General features: G+C 37.2%; 1 protein-coding gene across 24 annotated transcripts in view; it reads left to right on the top strand.

The window, feature by feature from the left end:
- Positions 1–2049: 2049 nt before the first annotated feature.
- The window catches only part of UNC80 (unc-80 homolog, NALCN channel complex subunit), a 108296-nt gene continuing 90838 nt past the window's right edge, over positions 2050–19507 (top strand). For 12 of the 24 annotated variants that reach the window (XM_072418578.1, XM_072418585.1, XM_072418569.1 and 9 more), the window contains exons 1-16: positions 2051–2209; positions 4791–4839; positions 8044–8200; positions 8298–8593; positions 8684–8807; positions 9060–9133; positions 9670–9821; positions 9900–10161; positions 10654–10785; positions 11620–11836; positions 12791–12931; positions 13022–13290; positions 14564–14938; positions 16830–16961; positions 17169–17316; positions 18832–18980. In XM_072418578.1, coding sequence (XP_072274679.1) covers positions 2118–2209; positions 4791–4839; positions 8044–8200; positions 8298–8593; positions 8684–8807; positions 9060–9133; positions 9670–9821; positions 9900–10161; positions 10654–10785; positions 11620–11836; positions 12791–12931; positions 13022–13290; positions 14564–14938; positions 16830–16961; positions 17169–17316; positions 18832–18980 — 2769 coding nt within the window. In that variant the 5' untranslated portion in view covers positions 2051–2117. Of the gene's footprint in view, positions 2210–4790; positions 4840–8043; positions 8201–8297; positions 8594–8683; positions 8808–9059; positions 9134–9669; positions 9822–9899; positions 10162–10653; positions 10786–11619; positions 11837–12790; positions 12932–13021; positions 13291–14563; positions 14939–16829; positions 16962–17168; positions 17317–18831; positions 18981–19507 lie in introns of all 24 variants that reach the window. The other 12 variants (XM_072418582.1, XM_072418581.1, XM_072418567.1 and 9 more) reach the window with 5 other exon arrangements.

Below are 19507 nucleotides of genomic sequence, written 5' to 3'. Positions count from 1 at the left end.
ATGGAACCTTGCCTCAAATGCTTCTAGATGGTTTCTTAAATAAAATCACCACCACAACAGTAGGCACCTGTAGCAGTAAAAAATTGTTATACATATTTTTAAAAATTATCATTCAAAAAAATGTAATATTTCAGTAATATATAGGACATTAGACGTTTTATCAGATGCTACATTTACATTCAAGGGCAGTTTGCTGCCCAAGCTGCCTTTATAGATTTATTTGGTGCCACAATTTATGTAAGGGTTTTTTTTCAAGCAGTTTTAATTAAAAAAAGTGGAAAAATGCACCACATTGCTAGGCTTTTATAACGACTTGCAAGCACCTGAAAAAGCCTAGTAGTTACCTCCATGCACCGCTCCCAGGAGCCTTTACCAGTGCAAGTAGGCAGCCAGGAGTAGTAGTTATTACAGTCCATTGATTGTACTACCACACTATGACAAGAGATTACACCAGGCATGACCAAAGTCCAGCCTGGGGGCCAAATGGGCCCGTGTTCAGATTTCAACTGGCCTCTGTCATAAAAAAACAAAAATATGCGGCCCTCCAGCACTGTTGACCACAGTATAAAATACACGTGTACAAAAAAGCTATTTTATATTTCATAAGAGTTGATCAACCCCCCTTGTAATTATGAGCCTGCTACTCGGCGGGCATTATCAGCAGTACGGGAACACCCATGTGTGCACCCCTGGATTATGCACTTTATAAAGTATGGAAGTTAGGTCATTATTCAGGGGCACTGGACAGTTGGTGCAAAATACAAAGACAATGGAAAAATGTGACATAAGTACTCTAGGGCATTAGACTTAGCATAAGGGGTGCAGTAGAAAGGTGGCACAATTTTAGGGGTTACTGGATACCAATGGCACAAAAAACTGGGAACACTACATTGTTTCTCCATTTCCTGTTGTAATTTCCTGTGGAGAACGTGCCTATGCCCACTTTTTACAGAGAACTAAACTGTTCTATGTGTACACTGCTTGTTCATTTTACTTTGCGTATGGTGCCTCAGGAACAGTTTGCTTTTATTTCACATATTCTTCTATTTCTGTTTCTTTTCAAATTCTGTAATTTTGTCATTGACACAAAATATGAGATAATCAATAATGGACTCTGACACTCATTATTCACAGTGAAAAAATCCTGTGAGGAGCACACACCTTAAAATTAGTTACACTCATTGCAGCTGGTAGTATTTTGCTGTAAAGGTGATAACCCTACTCCCATACCACCTCACTGCACTGGGGCCAGGTGCTGGAAAGCTTGCCAAGTACGCAATGCTGGTATGACACCATTAGCCAATCACAGAGTGCTCAATGACTGAAGAAGGGTCAGGGAGAGGTCAGGGAGGCATGAGAGGGGCAAGAGGAGCTGTAAGGGGAACAGAACAGGTAAATGTAATGGACTGCCTGGAGTCTGTGATAAAAAAGTTTAAAAGGGGGGTTTTGACTAGTGTCTGAAATGCAAGTCTGTTAGTGAGGTCTGCAATGGGGGCCTATTAATGAAGTATGCAGTGGGGTTTTGTTAAGTCTGAAAGAGGGGGTCTGTCTGGGGGAGGGTTCTGTCAATGTGGTGGCCTGTTACCTCTGTTGATCACTAAGGCCTGCACTGGGGGATGCCTGTTGCTGAGGTCTGCACTTGGGAGAGGTGTCTGTCACTGCACAGTGTACACTGGAGGTCTATTTCCCCATGAAATCACAGCCAATATTCAGTGATATGGAGCCACACACACTTTTTGTCACCAGGTGAAAGTGAAGGGTCGGGCTCCTTTTCACCCATCTTCCAGGAAGGTCATCTAGCATGGGGATGTTTTTGTAGCAGCTCTGCATAGGAATAACCTGCATCTCTTTGCTTGCATTCCCACATCTTCCATTATTTTCCTCGCATTGACTCTGATACAGCCGAATCGTTAAAACTCCATGAATAAATTAAAGATCTTGTAGGCAGCGAGCCCTGATGCAGTTCCTGTGCTCGTCACTAGAGGCAGGGCGCTGTCCATTGGGGGGAGGTGCTGAAAGCAGAAATCACAGGAGCGGACATCTTCCCGAGCAGCGAAGAGACGAGGGGAGCCGAGAGGAGCCGAGGGGAGATCGGGGGGCTTCTACAGGCTGCCATCATGGTGAAGAGGAAGAGTTCCGAGGGCCAGGAACAGGAGAGACTCCGCGGGATCCCACTGCCCATACAGATCTTCCTGTGGAGACAGACAAGGTACAATCATTGATGATGGTATCCCTGCATCTAGAGATTGCACTGATTGTAACCATTATTATTATTATTATTATTATTATTATTATTATATATGTGTGTCAGTGTCCTCCTTCCATTTCTGTGTTCCTGCAGAACATTTTATACGATGATTTGTTTTAATCACCAAATGTCTGCATGCAATGTATCTGCTTCCATCACATCATGTATGTCTTCCATCATCTGCTATTGGAGGGCTGGGATACAGGTGTAGCAAATATTCTATAGTGATATGTTGTGCTCTATGTAATGCTATTTATATGAAGTATGTCATATTATCAGCCATTGCAGCACAGACTGTGCAGGTGTCTGTATAACATCATATATTAGCCATATACCTTGTTCTCTTCCATGTACTTGTCCATCTAATATATATATGTGCAGGTGTCCATCTAACATCATATATTATACAATGGCATATTGTGTTCCATGTAAATGACAATCTAATATATATATATAAATATATATATATATATATATTTATAGTAATTGTAGCACAAACTGCACAGACGTAGTATCATACACTGTATAAAGTCATATTGTTTACTATGTACATGTCCATCCAATATCATATAATGTGTAATACTATATTATAGACTATGTACATGTCCATCCAATAATAATGTGTAATACTATATTATAGACTATGTACATGTCCATCCAATAACATATTTTCTATATAATATTATTGTAGCAGGCTACGTACTTTTATATCATGTAAGCTCTTCAGGGCAGGGTCCTCTCCTCTTCCTGTGTCACTGTCTGTATTCGTCTTTCATTTGTAACCCCTATTTAATGTACAGCGCTGCGTAATATGTTGGCGCTAAATAAATCCTGTTTAATAATTATAATAATAATCTAAATGCAATGATAAAGTATATCTTGACACAAGAAATGTCTTCTTATTATAATTGGTGTCACCTGCCACTTGTGCTATACCTGGACACCCGGCACAGGTCAGGGACAGTGTGGATCTGAAGATACAGATGAATAGCTTTGATGTATAATTTATTATAGTGGTAGAGTAATAGCACGGTTCAGTTCCAGCAGCCTGTGCACATTTCATGTTCTGAAGGAAATTACCAACAAGTGATAGAGGGAATGAAGCAGAACTGGGAGTGTTTTATAGAAGAGGATCAGCCATGACCATATGACAGATGATGCTTTGCCTGGAGCAGGACACAGGGCAGTGTGTCACTGGGAGCAGAGCCAGTGCATCTCCATCAGTTCAATTATTGGATTTGTAAATCATGACCAAATACAAAGAGATAAAGATACATTAGGATATATTGAACCATCACAATTAGGTATCCAACATGTAAATAGTTTTGTAAAATGGCTGTGCTGATTTGATTTGTTTTTGAAAATACTATTAACTGATTGTGTTTTTGATCTTGTGACTTTTATTCTGTATGATTCATTGAACTCTGAACAAGTAAGCAGATCAGAAATTAACACTCCTCTGTCCCAATTAACGAAAATAATCTTGATCTCAGAGTTAAGTTTTCTGAAACACTACCTCAATCTTTGATTAGCAAATGATTTACTTCTTCTCTTGTTGTTTATATATCATGTGTCAATATTTTATTTGCATGATATTACACCTTCCTATATTCTTACAGCTGGAGTTTAGATTGATGTTTTCTTGTTAACATTATTTGGTTTACTTTGGCTGGTAATACTTATGTTGTACTGTTCTTACTTGTCAAATTCTGCAATATTTGTAGGTCTTTGTTATTACAAAACTTCAATAGAGTATTTGTAAAATAAAAAAAATAGTATTTTCTGTGTAGGACAAAATGCCTTAAATAATAAATCTCCCTAAGGCTGGAGAGGATACACTTTCCCTTAGTGAAACTGGCTATCCAGCAAACCTGAAAATGAATCTAGTCCAGCATTGAAAACATTTACTAACAAATAGCAACATAATTTGTTACGTTTTCTTTACAAACGCTGTGTTTCTGCTGTTTTAGGCAGACAGAGGCACCAAAATTATACGAGGCTGTTTATTTCTCTGTGTTTACTGGAGAAGATATCATTCACATGTTTGAAATCAACTCCTAACATACTGTCTTCAGTTCAAAATAAAATTGACATGACAGGAATAAAGAGAATGCCATTGCTGACTCATTTTAAGCATTCTAGTCATTGTGACATTGACCCATCACCATCAATACTTCAGGTAACTCACCTGAAACTAGTATGCAGATCAGAAAATCACAAGTCTGTATCGCATTATTGCTTGCTGTAAACAAAAGGTGTCAGCGATATTGTCAAGCAACTAACATTTTTAGATGGACAGGTCAGTAAAAACACTTCCATGTTTCCCTTATTTCAAATTTCACACAGTCTTAGAGGGTACACATTCACAAACGTTATTCACGTCTTCATGTGAGTATAATTATTGAAACTATAGCTGTATCACTGCAGAACAACTTTAAAGAATTATATTTAATGACCATCGTCATCAACATAATCAATTACATCAACATGATAAGTGACTGAAATCTATATGAACCATCTTATCTTCCTGTTGTTGTTGCAGTGCATTTCTGAGACCCAAGCTTGGCAAACAGTATGAAGCATCTTGTGTGGTAGGTACCATACATTTATTTTATTATTATTGTTATTTTATGTATATCAGTTTTTTCTCTCTGTACAGAAGATTGCCATATACTTTGTCATATAAAATTGTCTAACCCTGTTGAGGTCCTTAGAGATCCTAAGGTATTAGAAATGAGTGCTATACAACAATCATTGCAAGTTGTATTGCTATGTTTAGTAAATCTGTTTTTACTCTGAAGGCCTAATCTGACCATTTTCTTTGCATGTTTAAAGTATATGGCAGCTAGATAAAGGCTGATAGAAAATAGGGCACAAAAAATACTGTATTTTGATATAATTTACAATATTTATACAATATTGTGCAAAATAACAAAACTGAGAAATACAGTTTGTTTAAGTGTCACCAGTTATTGGGGTTCTAAGGTCTTACATCTAATTATAGATATCCTCAAAAATAAATACCATTTAAACAAAATGTTTACATAAATAAGTGGTATTAGCCAATTGACCTTAGCCCCCATTCACATTATGGGCCTGAAAGGTCTTAAGCTGCGTACACACTTCCAATTTTTATCGTTGGAAATGAACGACGAACGATCGAATGACTGATTGGCCAAAAATCGTTCGTAAAAAAAGTAACCAACGACGCCGACGAACGAGGATAGTCGTTGGAAATGAACGACCGGACCGGCGGATCGGATTGGACGACGATCGTTGACCATCTATCGTGTGTACGGTCGTTCAGTGATCGTCCATGGTCTGAGCATGTGCGGTGAACGAACGTTCGCTCACTTCCTGTGGTGCACGTCACTTCCTGTATCGTTCAAACGATCGTATCTATCGCGTGTACAATATCTTTGAACGATCGTGTCGTTATCTGTAGGTACAGGATCGGTGCCATACAATCGTTCGCAGATATCGTGCAGGATCGTTCGTCGTTCGTTTACCAACGATAAAAATTGGAAGTGTGTACGCAGCTTAACTGCTAAGTAGAGATTTCCTATTGATGGAATACACGAACATGGATAACTCTCAAGAATGATTTCTATGTAAGTCTATAAAGTATTGGGTATAAATCCCGACGTGTTTCGCCTAATGGCTTTCTCAGGGGTAAGGTGAGCCCATACAATGTAATGGCTTTTCATGACTGGGTTGTGGCGAAAAAGAATTGAGTATGGAATCTCTAATAGTTAGGTGGGATGATCTCCAGATTCACATGAGTTATAAAGATTATGGGAGATGACGCTCACATAATAAAGGATCTTAGAGATGTCCTCATTTAGGTTTGGTCTTTAGTAAAGGAGCAAAGATTAGCATTTCAAAGATGCCTTCTTTTTGTTGGGTAAAAAAAAAACATCCTTTATATGTGAACGTCATCTCTCAATATTTTTAACACGTGAAGTTTATGTAAAACATTTTGTTTACATAGCATTTCATAATATATCTATAATAATAAATATCTATAATAAAAAAGGGAACAAGGCCCACTTACACCAACTGTATTTCTCTGTTTTATTATTTTGCACAATATAGTGTACATATATTATAAATTGTATCAAAATAAATTGCCACAAAAAACCCTACCCTATTTTTAATGACAGTCCACTTAGAGGTGGGCGCTAACTAGCTATAACCCAAACTGGGGCACCCTAACACCAAACTCTATATCCTTCCTGTGTTTTGTATGTGGCAAGGTTGTAAGAATAAATTACCAAATTAGTACTTTCAAACTGTCATTTTCTTGCTCAATCTGTACATGGCTGGTATAAAATGCAGCACATTGGTTCACAGGTTTGGAAGTTATTTTTAACACTCCAAAAATCCTGATACATTTTACATTATATTTAGGCACTCAAGATCATAAAGCTTTGGGTTAAAGGCCTGTTTGATGAATTCAATGCAGATACCTTCCCTGTGTGTGCAACATCATGTTCATTTTAGGTATCACTGGCACTTATGCCCTTACACATAGACTACCCTACATTTCCTGACCCCTAACTTGATTCTGTTTAGCTGATTCTAGAATACAGATACTGTAACAGGAAGTATATGAAATATGCCAGTTTCATCAAAAAGACAGTTTCACTGCTGTAAGCTGAAAATAATAACCATTTCAGTTTGTGTAATAACAACTATCTCTTGCAAAGCTAATAATTTTTCTTTTACCAGTGAATGTAAGCCTAAACATGGATTTTTAGCAAACTAAAAGTCATTTAGTTAGAATTTACATCTGAAATCTTAGATCATATCTCATAACCATTAAAGAGAACCTGTGGAAAGGAAACATGAAAAGGGCCACATGTTTTCAGGTACCTCACAATACCCAAGCATTTCTTGGAATTTGCTGTACTAAACGCTGAAAATTACCAGCATCCCGCTCAGTGTCATCAGTCTTGTTCTTTTCCACCAGATGCACCTTATAATTGGTTTATAGGGGAAACCCATCACAGTGATGGACCTTTATTAAGTAACATCGGGCCAGGGCCAGTGCCAGTGACCAGGAAGATTGGTCATTTATTTGTGGCATGGAGCACTACAAGTTTTGGGGGCCTATGGATACTATTATTATACAGTATTTATATAGCACAGACGTATTACGCAGGGCTGTACAAAGTTCATAGTCATGTCACTAGCTGTCCCTAGTTGTCCAGGAGCTCACAATGTAATGTCCCTACCATAGTCATATGTCATTACCACAGTCTAAGGTGATTTTTGGGGGAAGCCAATTACCCTAACTGCCTAAACCAAAGTACCCAGGGGAAACCCAGGCAAACACAGGGAGAACCTACAAACTCCATGCAGATATTTTCCTGGCCGAGATTTTGAACTTGAGACCTAGCGCTGCAAAGGCTAGAGTGCTAGCTACTGAGCCAATTGCTACATCAATATTAGTGTATTGTATCTTCAAGTGTTTGTTCCACTTAGAGATAGAGTGTTACCTAGCCTTATAATATGTAGTTGATTTAAGCTGGGTAGTTAATATATGCTGGGTGTTTAGATGAAAAGTTGTTTTGACAAATACTTATACTTACCTATACAGGCTCACTTTATTTTAAACCAGTGAACTGTGGACATATAATGCTTGCCTTCTGTTGCTGATGCTTGGCATCTATTTATAAGGGTTATTTAACATACACTGGTTAGGTAAGGAATATCCAAAATTCACCAGTTAAAGATTTGTATCAGTCTTATTTTTTATATAACATTTTACTATTATTGTTTTCATACACTAGTCATTTGAGAGGGTTTTGGTTGAAAACAAGTTGCATGGCCTCTCTCCTGCCCTCTCAGAAGCTATCCAGAGCATCTCCAGATGGGAACTGGTCCAAGCTGCACTCCCACATGTTTTACATTGTACAGCAACACTGCTCTCCAACAGAAACAAATTAGGTTGGTATTATTCATGTTGTCTGAGACGTCAGATCCAAATGTTTTGTAGACACACCTATTCCAGTGACTATAATGTATGGTTTTATTCTGTATATAGGCCATCAGGATAAGCTTGGTGTTGCAGAAACTAAGCTTCTCCATACTCTCCATTGGATGCTTCTGGAAGCTCCCCAAGACTGCAGTAATGACAGGTTTAGCACCGACCGGAGTTCCAGTTGGGGTGGTGGTAGTGGTTCTTTTATCCATCAAGAAAACCAAGGCTCTCCAGGACAGCCCAGGCATAGTAATACCAACGAAGAGGATGAGAATAATCGGAGGAAGTTCCTACAGAATTCTATGGCCACAGTGGAGCTGTTTGTTTTCCTTTTTGCTCCTCTGGTCCACAGGATTAAAGTGAGTGTCTTGCAATTTGTCTTTTGTAAAATTCTTCCCACAGGCAAATGTAAACATTATTAAGGTAGCAGTTTTTTTCCCTTTAAACAGGAGTCAGATTTGACTTTTCGCCTTGCAAGTGGACTTTGCATCTGGCAGCCAATGTGGGAACACAGACATCCTGAGGTTCCTGCTTTCACGGCACTTGTGAAACCTATTCGTAACATCATAACAGGTAACTGTCACATTTCCCATATTTACAACTGTAATTACAGGCTTGTGATGTACACGTATGTATTATCTCCTAATTGAAAAAATGCTAATATCTTAAGTTGGAGATTCTCTAATGAATTGTGATTGATGTTCATCTTTTTATTCACATACATTAGATTGCTTTACCAAGAGTATTTTTTGTGTTAAAGAACACAATGAAAGTGTTAATAAGACTTGTGAAATATCTTGTAATGTTTAAACATCTATATTTTAGCAAAACGAAGTTCACCATGCAACAGTCAGAACCAAATGGTGGATTCACCAAAGCAGGATACAGGATCCACACAGGTACAGATCCCTGAATACAATTTTCCCAATAATCAATCAATACTTCTACCAGGCATATTAAATAAAAGTAGATGTGGAAAAATATGTAGGCTGTGGTCGATGTATTAAAAATACCAATTGAATCCAACTTCTTGCCTATTATAATGTGCTTTATTATTGTCACGGATAACAGGGGAGGGGAGGGAAACAGAAAGGGTAATACTCTGGACTAGGCCTCCAGTGGCTAGGGAAAAGGGAATGGTCACCCCTTGCAGACACCCTAACCTTGCCCTAACTCCTAACCCTATGAGTATCCCCTGATGGTGGAGATACTCATACACAGGAACCTAGTCCCTACTAGCCCTGTATAGCCCTAGCAGTAGTGTCTGGCTTGAGACTGCTGGTTCCTCAAACTTCAGATCCTCAAACTTCAGTCACGGAAGGGACTGTGACAATTATCTTATTTTATATAATATATATATTATTATATATTAGTTTATCATCACTATAGATAAATAGATAATCTATTATCAGTATATGATACATTTTTTTTATAGCAGGGATTTGAGGTTGTATCTGAATTAGCTCAGCCGGACTCCATATCACCCAGTCCAAGACCTACTGCATCCAGTTGTCAGAGAGCAAATTCTTTTGATGGTTGTGCCACCTCCCAAACATTGAAGGAAAAGGGACCTCCTCTATTTCCAAGGTATTGTAGTAAATAATACTTTACTACAACCAATCCATTACCGATTAGTTATGGTAACTTTTTCCTGTTCATTTTTAGACCATCTCTGGTGATTCCGCCATGCCAAAAATCACGTTATGCTACATACTTTGATGTGGCAGTATTAAGATGTCTGCTCCAACCCCATTGGTCAGAAGAGGGCACACAGTGGTCACTTATGTATTACCTCTATCGGCTTAGACACATGCTTGAGGAGAAACCAGAAAAGTCACCTGAGCCTGAAGAGCCCCCAATTTCACGTCCTCGAAGTAGCTCCATGGTGGCAGCTGCTCCTTCTCTTGTCAACACCCATAAAACTCAGGTGAGATGTCACTTGTATATGTATATTGTTATAATTGAATAACAATTATATTAATATTATTATGTATTCAATAATAGTTATATTTTAGGAACCATTGTGCCTGCATAGAAATGAAGACATCTGTGACAATTTTAAATAATGCTTTTTTTATCTCTAACACTTCCTATACCTGTTTTTAAATACCTTTTTTCCTAACCAAGCAGAAGATACGTTGTATAATGAATAATAAAGTTGTGTATAGGTTGATACAAACCGGGCTCCAGAATTATAGATTATTATTATTTATAGAATAGATTTTATTTTGAAAATGTTTTTACATGTAATGTCAGGAATAAAGAAAAAAAATCTGGAGACATTACAACAAAGACAGAGCCATTTGAATTTGTGCCATTTTTTCTCTGGTCACATAATTGTTGTAGACAAAGTTATGAAAAGAGTACCATGCATTGCCAGATAAATATGTTTACAATCCATACATTTTGAACTTTATAGGATATGACCAAATGTAATGAAGACGACAGATCCTTGGGTACAGAGCCATATGCCAAAGTATCACTAACTAATCTCCGAAGATCAGCAATACCAGATCTGTCTTCTGATCTTGGAATCAACATCTTCAAGAAGGTAAGAAATTAAGTTTTACTTAATGAGTTTTACTTTAATGAAAACATAGACAAAATGGTTGGTGACAGATGATGGTTCCCTTAAAGGATGCAAGAAATTAAGGGCCAAAGCTCCACAGACAAAACTAAAGCTTTATAAAACTTTATTTGTACCATACAATAAGATTCATAAACTCACAAAGTTTCTGCTCTGTCATGTTTCCTTGTAAACTAGGGCTTTGTTATACTTCTAGGACTAAGCCTGATCTAGGATATGTCAGGGGAGGTGCCTTGTGTCTGGCAGGATCATGTGTTGTTGAATGAAAGAGGGAATGCTTTGTGGCACTTACTTCCTTGCGGTGGATTTTTAAAAATGAGTCCCTGTGTAGGCAGACATTAGCCTCAGATTCCCCTACAAATTGAATAAATGTCCTAAACTGGGCATTTGCCTTTTGATCCCCTGTGTGGCAAAATATAATGTGGTTTTATTTATTGTTAGTTGTGTCCCTATTGAGATTACCTCTCACTTCCTTTGAGGATAGAAAATCCCCCCGATGGAATTACAGGCAGAAATAATTCCAGGCAAAAATATTAAACTTCCCCACTCTATCCTGCTTTATTCGCTATAAAGAGTTAGGCTTGGAAAATCCTTGTCTACTGGAACAGTACAATGTTAGCAGAGTCAGGGAGATCAGAGAAGCAGAATTCTACATTAGTCACTACCATAAGGAAAGTGAAGAATTCCATTTATCATATTATCCACGTAGCAGACTGAAGATAAGTGTGTATTACCAAGACACTTTGTAGTGCTAACATACTGTATCTGTCATTAAATTTCGGTTGTCTACTTCAACAGTTTAAGAGCCGGAGAGAAGATAGAGAGCGCAAGGGATCCATACCATACCACCATCAAGGGAAGAAGCGTCAGCGCAGAATGGGGGTGCCATTCCTACTTCATGAGGATCACTTGGATGTATCCCCAACCCGCAGTACGTTTTCCTTTGGGAGTTTTTCTGGTATTGGAGAGGAAAGGCGAACTATTGAGAAAGGGGGCTGGCAAACCACAATATTAGGTGAGTTTGGTTGCTTAAGGCTCTGCATTTTAGTTGTGGATAGGCAGCCATGTGTAGGGTGTAGACTAGAATAAACTGTATAATTTTTACAGCCCCCACTGTTTATTGTTTGTGAGATAGGGGAGAAAAGTTTTAGATGGGCTGGAACTGGTTGCAAATAATTTAGTGTTTTGGGGATTACCAGAGAAATAAAATTAAATTTGCATTTACACAGACTAATTAATTAGATATCATACAGTAAGTACAGTACAGTACAGGGAATAGTTGTGGCAAAATATAGTTCACATTATCATCTAAAACAAAGTTCTAGCAAGTCATCACCATATGAGAGAGAGAGAGAGAAAGAAAGAGAGTGAGAGGAATGTTTTACAAGCAAAAGTGTGTGGTTTAAAATAGCTTTTTATATAGTGCAGCTAGTGACACCAAAAACGCCATCGATCCTTTGCAAAGCTTGAGAACATATTGTAGAATACATGCATTTGAAAGGGTTGATCTGCTTAAGTGTTTTCTTTTTGTTTTCTTGCTATAAAAATTGTTGGACTGGCAAGGTGAATGGGTGTTAGGTGACACTGAATTGCTTGGGCCTAGTTCAAATACCATTTTGAAAGTTTTCCTGCTATGATCTAATTTTCCTGGTTCCTTTGATTTAGGAAGGAGAAAAAATATTTCAAGGCTTGATAGGTATAGAAAATTATTTTTACTGAGTATAGTGAAGCCTGTTGGTGGTATGGGGTAAGCCTAGATTGTAAAAGTCTTTTACTACTGTTGATTCAGCTAATATAATTTTGTATTTCTTCTTGTTAGTTATATGCCATATTAGGCATTGAGATGTTGCAGTTTCTTAGGATGCTGTTCATAAATCCTATCCAGTAATAACAGGACTGCTGAAAAACAAATTGATGTGATTGTTGAATATATTTTGATAAATGTTGTACAATGTTAATATTGCTCAAGGTAAATTTACCAGACGTGGGAGCTCTGATACAGCTACAGAGATGGAAAGTTTGAGCGCAAGACATTCCCACTCCCATCATACATTGCTAAGTGACATTCCTGACCATTCTAATAGTCATGGAGAGAACACCAATAAGGAGGGTGCGTACAATGTGATGGGTGGTTTTTTAATGCTATTTAACATACATAAAATAAAGCATACAGTAACATAGGCATACTGATTTTTTGCAGTGAGATCTCAGATTTCCACTATAACTGTGGCTACATTCAACACCACACTGGCTTCTTTTAATGTTGGCTATGCAGACTTCTTCACTGAGCATATGAGAAAGCTCTGCAATCAAGTGCCCATCCCTGAGATTCCACATGAACCTCTTGCTTGTGCCAATCTGCCCCGTAGTCTTACAGATTCATGCATAAACTATAGCAGCCTCGAAGACACTGATCACATAGATGGTACCAACAACTTTGTCCATAAGAACGGAATGCTGGATCTAGCTGTAAGTAGACATGCTATTTAAAGTTTATCTATATGAGTAGTGCAAACGTATAATGGTTTTAATGTATTTTTTTTTTCTATTAACATTTTAAACTGGTTGGCTTTTTGGTGAACCTTCATATTCTTGTATGGGAATAAGAAGGATAAGAGCTACTCATTGGGTAGGAATGAAATATGACTCTCTGACAGTTGGTGTATTTTCAGCTTGAGCTATCAAGCCCTATAAACAAGCACAACCAATCTATGACAGCCTAGCACTCCATTTACTAGAATTCTATCCCTTTGGCATTGAAAAATCTCCTTTACAGCTAGTTAGCCTGATGCTCCTGCTTTTGTTGCCAGATTGGAGCGAGACCTTCATGTATCTTTTACACCACAAGGCTTTCAAGGCTTCCAGTAGCAACCATACCAAGAAACCAACTATAAACTGATCATACATTGATACAGAACACCAGTTGTTCTGGCTAAGATGTAGCTTTATATACCTTTAGGGCAAAATATATAACTGGTTCTGCTGCATGTCTCCATTCTGTCCTCCATGTCCAAGAATCTCCTTATTACAACTATCACACATCTATGAATCACAAAGGAGGGTATTGCAAAGGAATGTATTTCATCTCTATGGAAAAGGTCCTCCACACCCACTTTGTGGCTTCAGATTTACAGAGTAAAATATGTTATATCTACAGAAGTTTTGATGCCTCAGGAGGTAGGTCCAGAGAAAAATGTTTCCATATCTGGTTTTGCTTGATTCAGTTACCTTCAGCATTAGACTGTTTGACACTTCTGTGTACCTAATTCACATTCAGCCTACTTCATGGCCACCCTTTTGAGTTTTGTTTTGAGGATACATAATGAAAAGTTGTATGGTTGACCAGAGCAGTGAATCTTCTCCTTTTTTCGTTTCACTCACTATATTTGTTTTCCTATTTCCCTAACACCCCTTGCTGTTGTTTCTGTTATTCGGATGAATATTAATGTGAAGGTTTTTACACTAGGGGAGTCCTACAGGACCTACAGCACGTTAGAAATATTAATTCACCACACTTATGGCCCTATATATTTAGTGGGTTAACCAGCATTTTTTTTTCTTGGCTTTGTGCATATATGTTGTCTCCCCTGTGGCCTAACATAATATACTATTTCTTTATGTATAGAAAGAAAATAATAATACATTTTTTAATTATCCCATGCCTTCTGTATTTTAAACGTAATAGGCAATGAATAACTTCCCTTACAGACTACAACTAACCAATATTTTTTTTTCATTTTAGGTTGTTCTTAAAGCAGTGTACCTTGTTTTGAACCATGATATCAGCTCTCGTATCTGTGATGTAGCCCTTAATATTGTAGATTGTCTGCTGCAACTTGGGGTAGTGCCATGTGTGGAAAAAAAGAGGAAGAAGAGTGAAAACAAGGAAAATGATTCAACTACAGGATCTTCCTCAGTTACCGCAGAAAAAAGGCAAAGTGAAGGAAATTTCCAGATAAAAGCAGGAGCTCGTGGATCTAGCTGTGGCTTTGTGGGCACCTCAGCTAGTGGTGGTGGATCCGGTAGTGGAGGAGAAAGTGGTGGAGGAGGAGGTGGCGGGGATGATGGAAGTGGTGGAGATCGATATTTTGAAAAGAATGAGAAAAGCGCTGAAAAGGTAAATATTAAGCACAGAAAGTCTGGTATGCATGGAAACAGAATGTAATATATTACTGCTTTACATAACAGGTGAACTATTTAGATTGCAGTGGCTATCTCTATTGCAGAGCTTTACGCATTTTACATTTTACATTTTTTAAATGAGTGCCACATGAAAAGTTTTCTTTACTATCGCCACATAATCATTCACAATTGTGGTAATAAAAAATATTTCTACCCAAGACTTCTTTACTCATATTGTTATGTGTAAGTAACATTGATATATGCTAGATTTTTGGTAAATAAATATGATTCACCCTTTATGACAAATATATTTAGCCTATTTAGCATAATGGCTAAGCCAACTCTTTCTCCGTGCATTTAGAGTTTTAAACAGTCTATTGGTTCTACAGAAGCAAATATAAAGTTATTTAGGGAGTGGTAAACTAGCAGGGCAAGTAGAATGAAAAGGGTGAACCTGTTTATTTATTTGGATTTTTAATGGTTAAATTAGGATAACAGCTCATAGAAATAATACAATTATTCAATATAAATAACCTACCTAATAATGTATTTCCTAATTCTGACTAACTGGAAGACAATCTGAAAGCACTGAGGTATAGTTTACCTGTCAGGTTTAATTTTAGCAGACCATGGGAATCTTTTATTTCTTTAATAAGAAAGCATCAGGACTTCTGTCATGTACAGTATTTTATGTAATTATATAAAAGTTCTTTGGGACCTGATTGTCACCTTACAACTTGCTGCTATGATTGGCATTGCTATTGATTGATGCTGCTTGACTGATGATTGAAAGTTAAGTGGGGATTATTATTACATCTGGGGTTCATGTAGTAATGACATTTAGGCTGCTCAAGTAACAAAGTAAATTATTCCAGTCATGTGTAGAGAAAAATCCTGTTTTTTTTTCCATTTTCTTGCATGGTTGGGTATTCCTTGCAAAGTGAAAGCTACGTGAATTCATTAAAAGGCCTTACTTCATCTTAGTAAATGAACGGAATTAATCAGTACCTGTGTGTTTGCTTTTCCAAGTGAAAACCGCTCCCTTATTTTTGTGTTTTTCTCTTATAGAAAGTAAGGTGATATTTGCCTAAAAAAATTGTGGTGTGGATAGTGTAGCGGCCCACTTACATATCCTGAGACTTTGTGCAGGAGATTCTCAGCATACCATACATACGAAAACTCTCTGATTCTCAGCTGGAGACTTCAGCAAATCGGTTTGCCTGTGGGGAGTTCTCTCCAACTCCATTGCTAAAGGAAAGCCAGAAAAGAAAGCAACAAACTGACAAGGTGTAGGAGGTTGTTGGGAAAGAAGAGAGAGCCAGAAGCAGGTGCAGGCACTTTTCCCCCAGCTACTCCTTATGACTATAGAGCAATGTGCTGAAGATGTTTTCAGTTCTGCAGAACATATCTCTGCAAAGAAAGTAAATCCAATATTTTGCATGCTGCTGATCTGCAAGCAACATTTTTGTGGATTAACCTCTTATCGTGCCCATTTGAGCCTACCCATTTTCAAATAAAAATAAATAAACCTTATCTATATTTTTGACCAGCTATTTATCTACTTACAGTTTTGTAACCATCAACTACCCCGCATTAGCAAGAAAAAGTTAGGTACCCCTGGATCTCCTGCGGTTCAGTAATAAAATTATTGTGCAGAGGGGGCAACAGTATAAGAACATAAACAAATAAAGCACTGCTATATTTATAAATAGGAATGCTGACCTGGTGACAGGTTCTCTTTAAGAATAACAGTTTTTTATTTATTAATGCATCCTTTATAAGACTTACTAGCATTTCAATATTTCCTATTTAATTTTTCATAAATTTGAAGTTGATTTAATTTGTGCACTATAATTTAAATCCCCTATTGCTTTCTGTTTCATTAGGATGAGAACATTCCAGTAACTACTCACAAGTTGGCACTCACCATGCTGATCAAACTGGTAAAATCACTGGGCTGTGCATATGGTTGTGGTGAGGGACATCGTGGGTTATCTGGAGACCGCCTTAGGAACCAGGTACAGTATACAGAAAAATCTTGCTCTGCTAGAACATCTACTCTAATCATTCTATGTGGAGTTCCTCATTCCTACTGTAAAAGGTTTTTAACTTAATAATAATATAATAATGACAAATGATAATTGTATGCTGAGTTATATCAGTACATTTTATTTCCACCTAGAGGTAAAAAGTCTAAATAAATTTTTATTTCTCATTACTTGCAGGCACATAGTTGTCTCACCAAACTATATAAATTGGACAAAGTCCAGTTTCGGCAAACAATGAAAGATTATGTAAACAAAGACTCATTAAATAATGTAGTAGACTTTCTCCACGCTCTTCTGGGATTCTGCATGGAACCTGTGACTGATAGTAAGTGTTTAAATAATACATTTAAAAGTTATATCAATCTGTTGTGATATGTGTATATATATGTAGAACATAGAATAAAAGAAGCAATTACAGTAATTATACAGTAAATTTATTTAAAGTGGAACTTACATAAAAAATATCACATACCTGTTTTAAGCCCTTGATCAATGTACAAACTGTACCCAGTGAATCTTGCAGCGAATCTTGTCTTTGCTTCTTCATGACCTCTCCCAAACTCACACTGTGCAAGCACAAGTTCGGGTGACCTTTCTCCAAACTTAAAAATAGAGCGCCAATCTCACTCTGCGCATTCGGGCATGCACAGAAAGAGCAGACTGCAGCCTCCTGGAATATGTGATGTAAGTTAGGCAGCAGTAAGGACAGAGGTGTAGGGAGAGTTTGCTGAAAAATTAAAGGTGTAGGGAGAGTTTGCTGAAAAAAAAAAAATAAAAAAAAATTAAACAATTGTTTTTTTCATTAAGTAGAAAGTTTGCCATCCTTTTACATAATGTTGAAAATGTTCACTGAAAATGAGAAATATTGGTAATATAACATGTAAGGATGTATTCTCTGTGACTATTTGCAGAAAATCCACTGTAACACAAAGCTAAATATAAATCTCTACTGAGACCCAAAACGGCTTTTTTAGCAGATTAGAAAAAATGGATATAACATTTTCCCCTCATTTTGCTTCCCAGTGATATCCAGTGTCATGTACTAGAATGTAAAATGTTTTGCCCAGCAGGAATATGAGAAGTATTCATGTGTAGTGACAACAGAAACAACTCTGTTAGGATGTTATTTTTGTTCACAATAAAATATATATAAATAAAATAATATATATAATAAAATAAGCCTTCCACTACTACCACTCCTTCACGGCTGTCTCTTCATCCCATTGCACACTTAGCTGCTTGATATCCAGTACTTTTTGTGAGAGTAGCAGACACATGTAAATACTAATTTCTTCAAGATAGAAATTAGGTTTGGTCACATTGGACAACTAAGGTCCAGTGTTTTAGGTAGTGTTGCTTTGTTAGCTTCAACCAGTCCTGAGGAAAGTGGTTTCAACAACTAAAGCTCTTGAAATTTCCAGTGTGACTGGAGGACTGTATTAAACCTTAATAATATCTGTCATATTTATGTAATGACTATGATGTCTATTTAAAAATGATTTCACCCATGATTTACAGAACTTACTCCCAGGATTCACAAATTTGAATAGGATCCATTTAGAAAAATGTGTGAATTTGTGGCAAAATGTGTGATCTTCAATTTATAAATTATAAATATTTACATTTATGAATAGACCCTTATGCGATATGTAAAACCTAAGCACACATAATATTTTTTCCTTTTTTGTAAACATGATTAGTACCCACAATAGCTATGTTTATATATAGCCTCAACACACAACATTCCATTTTTGATCTTTTCTTTCATAATGATTTTCCTTTTAATGTCTCTGGTAATAAAGTTGCAAACATTTTTTAACTGGCCTGTGTGTTTTCACAGACAGAGCTGGTTTTGGAAATAATTTTGCCACAATGGACAACAAGTCTACAGCTCAGGGTGTGGAGGGCATTATTGTGAGTTCAATGTTTAAATCTCTAATAACACGCTGTGCTTCTACAACACATGAACTTCACAGTCCTGAGAATCTGGTAAGTTCATCAGTAAACTATAGGATTAGTATAATGCTTTGTTTTTAAAATAACAATAATAAAAGCTAAGAAGAAGTATTGAACACAGCTGCGGACTTCGTAATTTGCACCAATGTAGTGAAGCTATCAGGGGGTTGGGTCCTGTTGTACCGGTATTGGCTTCTGGTTCTGCGCCTGTGTGGTTGGAAAAAAAAGTATTGAAAAGAATGAAAAGCACAGAAATAGAAAAATGTTTCTGTGTACCTAATTTAATAAAGCTGTCCACGACTGGAGAAGATATACATTTATCAGTGAACCTGGGTGATCCAGCAAACCTGAAATGGAGTTGGTTCAGGATTGAAAACACTTGGTAACAAAGTCTATTCCAAGGCTTGCTGTATCACCCAGGTTCACTGATGAATGTGTATCTTCTCCAGCCTTGGAGAGCTTTAATGAATCAGGCCCTGTATGTCAATAGTGCATGTATTTCCGAATGTATTAGGCACGGGCATTTTTAATTTAGTAAAATGTTTATTTTATTATCATAG

This window comes from Pyxicephalus adspersus, chromosome 7 (assembly GCF_032062135.1).
Source record: "Pyxicephalus adspersus chromosome 7, UCB_Pads_2.0, whole genome shotgun sequence".
Lineage (NCBI taxonomy): Eukaryota > Metazoa > Chordata > Amphibia > Anura > Pyxicephalidae > Pyxicephalus > Pyxicephalus adspersus.
The sequence above is the reverse complement of the archived record's forward strand: the minus strand, read 5'-3'. Positions and strand labels throughout refer to the sequence as shown.